The 12201-nt window shown below is 33.3% G+C and overlaps 1 protein-coding gene across 1 annotated transcript; it reads right to left on the bottom strand.

Moving 5' to 3' along the window:
• Positions 1 to 2561: 2561 nt before the first annotated feature.
• LOC105342477 (DNA repair and recombination protein RAD54-like) lies at positions 2562 to 11286 on the bottom strand. The gene is made up of 21 exons (XM_034481189.2): positions 11103 to 11286; positions 10014 to 10088; positions 9426 to 9530; positions 8881 to 8941; positions 8612 to 8747; positions 8400 to 8469; positions 8099 to 8176; positions 7800 to 7847; positions 7534 to 7602; positions 7241 to 7334; positions 6977 to 7101; positions 6527 to 6677; positions 6156 to 6262; positions 5764 to 5836; positions 5296 to 5442; positions 4953 to 5063; positions 4712 to 4835; positions 4417 to 4495; positions 3861 to 4040; positions 3301 to 3464; positions 2562 to 2777 (listed from the first exon to the last, which is right to left on the bottom strand). Exons 1-21 carry the CDS (start codon positions 11103 to 11105, stop codon positions 2576 to 2578), a joined length of 2202 nt encoding a protein of 733 aa, XP_034337080.2. The 5' UTR covers positions 11106 to 11286; the 3' UTR covers positions 2562 to 2575.
• Between the last annotated feature and the right edge of the window lie 915 nt (positions 11287 to 12201).

Here is a 12201-nt window from a genome sequence, read left to right as displayed (position 1 = left end):
GAAATGATCAATGATTGATTTTTCTTGGGTAAGAGAGGAATTCTAGAGAGTATATGTATCAAAGATTAAGTATATGCAAAACAAAAAATGAAATTCAGAGAAAAAAGGGGTTTGCCAATTTCAAGGCCGTATTTCATAACATCCTATTAGATCTTAATTCACGTACTCGACAAAATCCTAAACAACATTCATACTGACATCACAATACATGTCTTCTGTAATATAACCGGTATATGAAATTTTATTAAGTTTCACAATTACTTCCTGATAGAAACAAAATAATATTATTCCTTGATTCTTTAAGTGAATACAAGATACTAGTGTATGTTTTTGAGGTAACGCCTTGTCAACTTAGGACCCCTTGTTTTGAGGCAATGCCCCGTCTACATAGGACCCCTTTGTTTTGAGGCAGTGCCCCGTCTACACAGAACCCTTGTTTTGAGGCAATGCCCCGTCTACATAGGATCCCTTGTTTTGAGGCAATGCCCCGTCTACATAGGACCTCTTGTTTTGAGGCAATGCCCCGTCTACACAGGACCCCTTATTTTGAGGCAGTGCCCCGTCTATATAAGGCCGTTTGTTTTGAGGATAAACATTGTCAACGCAGAACTCTTTGTTATGAGGTAACACCGCGTCAACGTATCACCCTTTGTTCTCAAGTAACGCTGCGTCTACATAGGGTCCGATATTTTGAGGTAACGCGGCGTCGACGTAGAAACTTTGTTTTGAGGTAACGCCGCGTCTACGTACGACCTTTTTTGTTTTATAATCAATAAAAACTGAAATAGACAACAAGCTTATTGAATCTCGTTTTTACAGGTACAGGTTATGTCACATATGTAAGCCTTATTTCATCCTTGTATCGTCTAACGTTGATTGTACAGTGTAAGATCACGAACATTTTAATAACCCTTCCTACAATGCTGTGTCGTCTTACATAGTATTAAAAAATTAACTGAAGCAGTAACCTCAGACGTGGTTTCTATTTGTGTCATATGCAACTCGTTGTGTCCATGAATATTTCCCGTCATAATTCAAATGTCTTAAAATTGAAATTCTCATAAACATTCAAACAACCGGTATGTGATGGCATTTTAAGTCATCATTTATTGTTTCTATTAAACATACATTTAACAAACACTATAAAAACAAGATCTAAATTAAAAATCTGAAACTAGTCATACTGCATCAGATTTTAAGCTATCTTTAGTGACTTTAGTCCCAGTACATATATTACTGATACACTGTAGATGTTCATTTCTTAAATCATGAAGCTGGGGCATTACACGAAACATTTGCACTAAAAAACTTGACAAATTAGGATTTTGCACTATATACTATTGATTATTTTTCTCTGATGCCCAACATGATAAGGAGACATTTCCTGTTTTTAAAAGGCTGGATAAAACTGAGTTCCCATTTCACTCTTTAAGGAAGGAGTCTTTTCTGGTTTTCGACTTGTCAAACGTAAAATTGATTAATTGTTCATTAAATCAAGATGAAAGGAAATTAAAATAGAATATTTTTCTTTCTTTTTTTATCATCATACAACTTGGCATAGAAAAAGTAATCAAAGTTTACAATCTAACAGGGACTATATTTTTGGCGTAATATTGGCGTAGGAAAATATCACATGTTGCGCAATTCAGAATTGCTGCAGATTAATGAGTCTGATTTAGCATTTTAAAAACAATAACATTAATGTTGGATTTTGTTCACTAATGTAAACTAATGATATGATATTTGGGTTTCAGAATATGTTTTTAAAATATGATTTGCCTATCAAACAACATTTTTATAGGCTTTTTAAAGCGCCCATTCTATACACTGATTTTTGTGAAAAAATCACTAAAATCAGTTTTTCTCTCTTATAAAACGGTCAATATATTAGCTTTTCTGTCAATTTATATCTTTTTATAAAGTCTTTATTTTACATAAAAATCATAAATATTTTATTATTTGAAGCATAAAAAAATAATAAAAATTTCTTCAAAATTTAAGAAAATTAGAGGAAATGCGGGCTAAGCAATATCAATTTCAGTATAACTATTTATTCCGATTTAGTAGTATAAGCTGATAGACATTCTGATATTCTATCATTTCATTGACGAAAAGAATATTCAAATCTTAAACAAATGTCTACAGAACTACAAAGACCCACACTTATTTTTATTATCCTTTACGTTGAGGAAAAAGGCAGTGTCCTTGACCTGACCTTTATGCAAAAACGAAAAGGTCAAATTTGATAAAACTGATAGAATCATTTGGTAATATGATCCGTTTGACTGTGTCAAAATTTCATGAATTTCTTATTATAAGAAATATGTTTGATAACGAGAAGACTCCTTCCTTAATGCATGTGTAACGCATGTACTATGATCTTCATGTAAAAACCAAATTACCGGGGTAATGGCTTTCATCATATTCGTAGCTATCCAATGGGCTCCAACATTATCAGTTCATTCACTTTTATATAGAGCACACTTTTTTCTCCTGTACATAATAGTTTTCATCCACATGGTTCTACCCATTTTTTTCTCAAGTCTCTGATATAATAAAGAATGTGTTGCGTTGATCAGACAGTCTGCCTCTGTTCTTCGTGTGACTTGTGATGAAATGTGAAGGAGATGGTTTCGTCCCACGCCCCCTTCAAAACCACGTCCACCAGTCCTCTTTTATCGGCAGAGTGGTGCCACTGAGACAGGTCGGAATTGGTATCACTGCCCTCTGGGGGGCCGCGAACCTGAATACTGTTGACACACCTCTTGCACTTGAACCTTGAAACAAAAACAAATCATATCTACAGTGTTTGCAAGAAAATGTTCAATGTCCTAATTTTATTTCCCTGATATGAATAATGAAAAATTAGCTTTAATCATAAGAAAACCCAGAATGGATATGACAATAAGCTATGTGCTGGAATTAAACAAAAAAACAAACTTAATTTTAGAAATTTTAACAAATGTACAGGAATTTTACATTTTACTACAAAAACCAATCCATGTGCACAAATTACCCGGACAAGAAATTAATGTGTCCACTAAAATTGAGTCTAATAAAACAAGAAATGAATAAAACTGGTAATATATCTAATGCGTTAAAGGCTGAAATTAGTGGCAAATCTTCCATTTCAACTAAGAATTCCTAAATTAGTTTAAACTTTAAATTCTAATAATACATGTAGTTTATTCTTATAGATTTAATTTAAAACACAACAAAAGTAAGAAACAACAATGAAATGCTCATATTTTATGAGACTCAATGTCATTCCTGGATTTTTAAGATGTAAGGAATCCTTACGTGTCATGTGTGTCACTGCTGGTGTCCTCCTTCAGCTTGAACAGGTCGCGGAGCTGCTCGCGGCTAAAATGCCTCTCCACATCTTCCTCCTTATCCACCACACAACTGCTCAAGGCTTTCTTGTGGGTCTGCCGCTGGAAGATCTTTTCTTCTATTGTTCCTGTCTATAAAAAAAAAAAAAAGGACTGAGTTGGTTGAGATTTGGCCCAAGAAAACAATAAACAACCTAGCTGATACATAGTATTTGAATGTTCAGTAAGAGAGATGCAATTTGATGTTCTAGTCTAATTTTTTAGCACAATCTAATTCAAAATTTACTTGAAAATCTTGTGTAATGTTAGAAATGAAAAATACAGTTGAACTTCGATATCTCTAATACAGTTGATATGTCAAAGTGAATTGTAAGTCCCAACTACTATTTTTTTAAAGTAGTTTACCCTTGATATCTCGAATACTCAGATATCTAAAAGTTTTTAAAAAGTCCCATCCAGTTCGAGATAACAAAGTTTGACTGCAGTTCAAATAATTTACTGTAATTGTAAATAAATCAAATATTTTACAGCAATAAGTCTGTAAATAAAACATTGCTTCTTCTGTCCGTCTCTCCAACATCTGGCCATTGCCTGATCATCATTGGCTGGATTCCAGTCGGGATCAAACATCACCAGACGATTGGCTCCAATCAGATTCAAACCACACCCACCCGCTTTACTGCTCAGCATGAATATGAATTCGGGTGACTATATGGGTACAAGAAAGATAAACATTGTTCTTACTTCTTAAATAATAATTTATTTAATGCTACAGTGTCGATACAAAGGAGCTGGGATAAGTATGTTTGCTTTACAATAAGGCACAGATAACATTTGATGTATGCTTACAAGACCTATGAAAAGATATCTTGTTCAATTCTAGATCTCAAATAATGATTTTTAAAAATATATCCGTTCTTATTTCCAAAATGTACAGAACTGGAATTTTGTCTCCCACTTTTATAGAGAAATCTTGTTCTGTTAATATTAAATCAAATCTCCCATTGGAAATCATATCAACAAAAAAGGTTAAATGATAATGAATAATAGACATTATTAGAGGTCTAGGTACACATGTACTCACTGACGGATTGTTAAACTGCTCAACCACTTTGGCTCTCTTTTTTATTGTCATTGATCCATCAAGTCGAACATACAAGTACCTGAAAACAATCATTCAAAAAATTTATGGAAAATAATACTCAAAGAATAATTTAAAGTTGAAAGTATAATGAACATTTAAAATCTCAGGAAAGAAATCAACATTTGGTTTACAATTCCAGTATTTAAAAATTTGGTCTTTGAAATTTTTGTCTAGTAAAGCATCCTTGCTTTGTAAATTTCATATAATTTCTCACAATATTTTTGGAACATCTCACCTTCTCTGATGACAGAGAGTTTCAAACAGGTCCAGCGTCTGTGTATAGTTAGACACCAGAACGACTTTGTCACTGGTCTGAGCCTTTATCAAAGCCAACAAGCGATCGAGTACCAACACTTTGCCTTCACAAGTAGAAAATGACAGAAATCAAATGAAAACAAGAAGTTTCAGCAATAACTCCCAAAAATCAATTTCATGTATGTAAGATAAATACTTTAAGTTGTTGTAGATGTATTTACCGGAGAGTTCGGGCCTTACAATCTTCGTTGTGTGATTTGGAGGAAACAGATCCAGCGTTCCGTCATATCCAGGGGCTCTCTGCAGACATTTCTCATAAATCAGATCAGGATCTGCAATTGAGACAAATTCTACAATCTGGAATACACAGGCAAATACGTGCATCTGGTACTAAGACTTCTAAGTCTTGCAACAAGCACTATAAACCAAACTTCATTGTTTTTAAAGAGTTGTGTATCAAACCAAAATGTAGAGAATTGCCATTCATTGTGATCAATAAATGATCAAAGTGCTTTTTTGATTTACATCAGATTTTGTCAAAATAGTTACGTGTATATCACTTACGATTACACAGCTTTTTAAGCTGGGTGATGAAAGACAAAGTTGTAGATGTTTTCTCATCCTGTTCCACTTCAAAGCCTTTAGACCTGACTAAGAGTTTGTATAACTCAGACTGCATCTGTGTAAGGCGACAGCAAACGACCTGCTCCACTGAAATGTTAATCAATGAATACTGTAGATTCCTTATTTTTTACACAAGTACTTAATTCCACGATTCAACCGTTTAGCATCAAATTGTGAGAACATAAAATTGTGCACGCCAGATTTGTATCATAATTTCATTTAGTGTACATCTGACCGAAAAATAAAAGCGAGATTTTAAATTCCACAAGATGTGCTCATTGCAAATTTACGTGAAAAATTATTCTTTGCGTTTAATCAGGATTCTTCAGTTCTTTAACAAACCTACAGATTGGTTTGTAATGTCATAGTATTCAATGAACATTAACAATGTCAATATTTATACCATACCTTTTACTGGCAAATATTTAGTTAGAAGTGCTTGCGTTCTTCGTATGATACACCTGTTAACAACGTCAGCCAGCTGGAAATAAAATAATACATTATAAATCACTTGAATGCTTTGGGTCACACTTTTAAAATAACTCAAATATTTTGTAAATGTCAGTAATTTATTTCTTTGGAGTTCCCAATATTAAGCCAAATGGGCATGAAAAGATACAGTATAATAAGGAACAAAATGTTCATAGATGTACATAAAATAAGAGAGAAAAATTTCCAAATCACATTTAAAATGATAAAAACTGATCATTAGCAAGAAAAGTCAATTAAATAAAAAAGTTAAAGAGATGAAAACAGTTTATTTGTGTAACAACAATTTTTATCTGAATATATGTATTTACTTCTTGTAGTTTTTCTTGGCCCTTTTTATGATCTTCATCAGTGGCATCTGCATCTCGACCACGAAGAATAGGAGTCTCAAATCGCTTCTTAAATTCCTGAGCAGTACCTTCAATAAAAAAAGATAACAATGAAACTTATTCAAAACTTAAGTTAATTTACACTGTACATGCATACAAGTAAATACATGTATATGTGTAACTTACACCTATAACTAAGTTTCCCCTACCTATATTAGGGCATTTTTTAGCAAGATTTTAATTTTATACTACAGGTAGGTATTTAATATACCCTGATACTAATTCAATCAACAGTCTTTAATATCTTTGGCTACTACCTCACATAATGATTTCATTGAATCAATCTGAATTACCCAGAATTCCGCCATTGACAAAGTGGACAAGACTGAAGTACTCGAGTAGGTCGTTCTGTATGGGGGTCCCTGATAGCAGCACCCTCCGTCGCGCCCTCAGTCCATTCAGCGCCTGGTATGTCTGGTTCTCCGAGTTCTTTAGTCTGTGTCCCTGTTAGGTACAAATACACGTCATTAAAATATAATTTGACAGTCAGAGAGGATCTATTGCAGGTGCCATAAAGGTCAGGTATGGATAAAACATCTGATTTTGGGAGTCAAGGTTTTATGCCTAGTTATATCCATCATATTTTTCTTTCTTACTTATATTTCTTTTACTTTATATAAATATAAAATTAAAAAAGAAATGAACCTGAATATTTTTTACTTGAAGAAAATGGGTTACTGAGTATGGTAAATAAATGGATTTTAAAGTATTCTACAAGTAAATACAAATTCACGAAAACAAACCTCATCACAAATGACTAGACCAACTTCTCCTTTATGCATCACTGTACTGTGGAGACGAAATGTCTCGTAGGAAATGATTAAGATTGGATGAGGATTTCTTCCACCTTTAAGAGTCACAAATTGATCTGGAAAAAATAAAAAATGTCTGGAAAAAGTGAATAGTGATGTAACCTTGTTTTCTATTCTATAGCATAATGGCAGAGAATTTTTTTTTCCCAATAATTTTTCAAAAAACAGCTTTTTTTTTTCATAAGGTTCACTTACTAAGTTGTCTATCAATTTCTTTTTTTACTCCAGAGTCTATAGCGAGACAGTTTATTTTTCCACTCAACCATTTCTGAACTTCATTATACCAGTTCTATAGAAGAAAAAAACAATGTTGAAAAAGATTACTTTGTAGGATGCAAACACTAAAAAATTGTTTCAATTCACTGATATCAAGTACATGAAACACATAAATGACCAGTATTAAATACAGAGTATGTACATATATACGTAGAATCATTGTCTGGTCACCACAGATGGTAACTACACGTACAATGTGTTTAAGTTTATACCTTGACCAAACTGCTGGGAGTGACCACTACCACCTTGTCAATCAGGGGACAGCACTCCGGGCTCTGTCTCTGAAAATAAGAGGGATATGCATTGATTACAAAATATTCTGATTATACATGAATAGCATAAGAAGGACATGATTTTATTGCATAACAAATCTTTAGTACATTATCAATATCTCAAATGTGTTCATTTATTCAGTGCAGTACTTATGACCTATTCTCAGTTTGATACATTTTTGTATCCGGTACATGTTTATTCTTACCAGCAGAGTCCACATCAGGGTAATGCACTGCAAAGTTTTACCCAATCCCTGAAACAAGGCATTTTCCATTAAACTCAAAAAAGAAGCAGGCACTTATAACAATCCCAATTTAACAAATTTGCAACAGTACTTCAGTAAATTAAGCATAAATGTTATCAAGTAGTCACAAGTTGTCTGAGTATGGTGAATAAATATCTTTCATAAATATATGGATCCATGACTATTTCATCTTCTCCCAAGGTGATCATCAAATAAAAAAGGTTTATGCATTTTATCAATTGAGTCATTTGAGTGAATACCATTTCATCTGCCATGATACATCCAAAGTTGTCAGGAATTCTCTGGCCCGTGACACAGTCGTACATGAATTTTACTCCCTGTTTATAGAAAATCAATAAATTATTCTACAGCAGTGGTGTATTGTGACATTTTTGTAAATTTAACTTATTTTCATATATTTCTTATGCAATGTCTGTAACAGTGACTTTGCCGAATACTAGTAGTGATAAACATCTGTTTTGCTGTAAATACATGCATATGGGGTATAATTGCGCAAACACTGCATTGGTCCTAATTAATACAGTGCGCACCTATTCCTACCTCTCTTTGATGAGGCCTAAGAACTTTGGATAAAACAGGATCCACCACAACATGTACTGGCTGTTTGTCTCTTTAAATACAATGTACAATATAATATATGCATTATCAGGGAGACAGATTAATACATGTACTAAAATCTAAAAAGATATTCACAATAATCTGTTCACATACAATGTCGTCTGAAAAATGTGAAGTGAAATACAAGCACATACAAGTCTGCTTTCAACTGCTCATGGGCAGATAACTCTGGAGGAGAGTAAAGAATAAGGGCTCCTTCTTCAAATGGGTCATGCAATGGCTGTCTGGTGCCTTGACGTCGAATTCCAAGCACTCTTCCTGCCAGTGGCCCTAAAAGAAAAATATCAAGTTCCTGAAAAGTGACAATATTTGTATACACTTTTATAATTCTCTTGTCAATAATCCCTCAAATTTTGGTATTCATGAGAGAACTTTGCCTAAAACATTTATTAAATCAATTTACCTTTGTAATTAGGTATTGGAATCTTAAATGGCTTTGAGAGTATCTTCTTGATGAAATCCTCCTACCAAGTTGAAATAAAAGTATCAATATTTTAACATGAAGCAATCATCCATCCCAAGTACTTGTAATATTTTAACATCATATATTTACTCTTGAAAATTACAACTCAAAATTAAACCCATGGTCAGTCCCAAGACATGCTAACTGACTGTTGGCCACTTCAACAAATTTTTGCCATTTTCATAAATATTGATTTTTCCAAATCACTAATGATAAAGTGAAAATCTTTGCTTTTGAGCATATGAAAACAGCAATCATGTTAATATGAAAAATATGCTGTCACAGTTGTTAATAGATGCATAGGTAAGCATGGATATGATTGATGGCGTTTCATTCACGAAAGAGTGAACAGAACAGAACAAGAACAAGAAAAGCAAAGTGAGTTGGCCCATGGTCTGACAGCAAGCATATTCAAGACTGAGGGTGGGTTTCCAACAATGGAAATTTTGGTTATTCAGCTGCCATTTGAGAGTTTCTGTACATACATGAGCCTTTGCATCTGGGTATTTGAGCAGTGGCATGTTTGTAATTGTGGATAGTGGAGTTCTGTCATCTCTTTCTTTTTGGTCATCATAACGAGCTTTCTTTACCTGTATGTTGATAAAATAAAAAAACTAAAATATTCAGGCAGAAAATAATTATTTTACAATAAAACCTTAATTTTCCCTCTTCTGTTGTTTCTGTAACTGCAGACACTGTCATCTGTTACATAAATAATGTCAAAGAAAATTTTCTTGTCAGGGTTTTACCATCATTTTAATTTGCAGAAGGAAATTGTGAACTTTGTTTCCTGAGGAAGAGACCCATTCACAGTAACAAAAGTTCTGCTTTTTTTTTTTTGCTAGGCAAATGAAATTAATATATCGGTAATATGGTGAAATATGTACATGATGTAGTAACAACAATTGTTTATTAATCATTCAATCATATACCATGTATACCAACTCAAACTTTGCCAAATTACGGTATATGAATTTGCTATGCAAAATAGCAGTCCTGTAGTAACCTTGAAGGGGTTTATAGGGATATGGCTGACAAAAATCCCTGTAATTTCTTCTTTTTCAAGTACTCACCACAGGTTTTGTTTGTTCATTTCTCTGGGATGAAACTGGTATCACACACCTTTGGCTAGGTGCTTGACTTCTTCTCTACAGGTAAACAAAAATAATTTCAATATATTGTAAAACTGCAAATCTGTAAATGCTGACATTACATACGAATTATTGCTAGTACTCATGAGCACAAGCAATTACATTAGTCCATATTTCTGGAATACACTTGCTTGACTTCATGGTCGGGCATTCTGGAAAAACTGTTGTAGATAGACTGTTCTATGACAATTTCCTTTTATCATAAAAAAAGAAATATTATCCAAAATCTGAAGGTTCTCAATTTATGATTTCTAACCTACACATAAAAGTACATGATAAACTGAATTCATATATTAATGCCAAGATTGTAGAGATCAACTGGTAAAACCTAGCATTCCTTACAGTTATATTAGTAGTTTAGTACCACCTTCCTAGATAATTCAAGTAAGCTCCAGAAAAAACCAGGATATCTTTTAAGAGTATATCGTAAAGACAAGAAGCAATTGAATGAATTGATACAATGCAGTACCACACTTACATCATATTCTTTAAATTTTTTTCATTTTTTGACGGAAAAGCCCGATTGTTACAAATGAAGAAATGACATTAAAGCAGGAGAATCTTACATTAAAGCACATAGATAAATTATTTTTCATTGGTCAATTTAACTTGAGTCCTACTGAAAAAAATCTTAGCAAAGAAACGACATTATGCGGGAAAATTTATGCCGAATCACAAATGAAAGCAAAGAACAATGGCTGTTTAGTCAAGCCAAACAAAACTTCCTTTGCTTAAATAAAACTGGCTACAGCGCTAGCTCACCTATATTTTTTAAAAGATAACGTTAAGCATGCTATGGCAAGATTTAAGAAGTAAATATCCACAATATGTGCAGCTAATATTTTGAAAAGTAGTTGTGTAAAATATATATTAAAGGTCAAAGTAGCATATAACTATGTTATTAATATAAAGGCAACTATCGCAAAAAACTATTCTCTAACGAGGATACGACATGCATAAGCAATGGTCATCTATGATCTATGTTAGACCACTTCGTTGAAGTACACTTACCATTTCAAACAACTTCTCATTTTTCAATAATGAATATAAGTATCGAAAACAATACTACAACTACATATGTCTGGCTAAATACTGTTTAGCTAACGTTTCAACACAGCACTATTTTAAACTACATCAATGTACATCTAATATTGTATTTTTCTTTTCAAAATAAGCGGTTTGTGTTAAACTTCCGGTTGTCAGTGTCTTGGTAAGTCGTTCCGGGAAAATTCATTTGAACGAAATTTACGACGGGGATGGCGGCGGAAAGATGCCTTCTTTGCATTAATTTTAGGGAATGACGTGATAAATTTAAACATTATCAGATGTTTTTTCTTCTTTTGTACTAACAGCTCGTTCATTCTTTTAAAAAAAGACGGGGGGGGGGGGGTCACTTTTCCTTGCAGCAGACATTTCATTAAAATTCAAGTTACACACTTTTTTTAAGAGCATGCAGTAAGTGGAGGTGAAAATCAAGAAAATGAGCATGCATTGAAATTGAAGCTAAAACTAAACTACGGTAAACTATAAATACCATCCCTTTCCTCAATCCACCCCCACGGATGATGATTTTTAGTTATTTCGAGAATTAATTGTCTCTTCAAGAATAGGCTACACACCGGTACCTTATGCGGCTTTAATTCATCGCCGAACTGATCACTATAGCATTGAATGATTTATTTTTGACGTCGTCGTGTCAATAACTGCCGTCAGGTGAGCAGACAAATTGAATAACGCGCGTTAGCGCGTTATGATAATTTGTCTGCTCACCTGACGGAAGTTATTGACACGACGACGTCAAAAATAAATCATTCAATGCTTATATTTACATTCCCTTACTGAAGAAATCAATTGTTTACTTAAATAAATCGATATAAAGTGCAGATCACGGAAGGAGTGAATAAGTAACAGCAAGAACAGCTGTTTTGTAAAACTGGTTTAAACTGGTTTTCACATAGACTGTTGAGATGAGATCGACGAGCATGAAAATATAATCCATGATGAATAACTCTTGAAATGTTGCTTTTAACAATAAAGTCAACTTTTTTGTTGAATAATTATAAAACATGGTGTTTTGACAACATTCATGAAATACATTTTTTAACTGATA

Source organism: Magallana gigas, chromosome 5, assembly GCF_963853765.1.
Source record: "Magallana gigas chromosome 5, xbMagGiga1.1, whole genome shotgun sequence".
NCBI lineage: Eukaryota > Metazoa > Mollusca > Bivalvia > Ostreida > Ostreidae > Magallana > Magallana gigas.
This window is presented reverse-complemented; position numbering and strand designations above follow the sequence as displayed.

Coding starts and splice junctions, on each gene's coding strand:
- LOC105342477 (XM_034481189.2), bottom strand. Junction 7,335..7,533: donor CTCCCAGCAGTTTGGTCAAG/GTATAAACTTAA, acceptor TTTCTTCTATAG/AACTGGTATAATGAAGTTCA. Junction 4,836..4,952: donor TGTAAGGCCCGAACTCTCCG/GTAAATACATCT, acceptor CTACTTGTGAAG/GCAAAGTGTTGGTACTCGAT.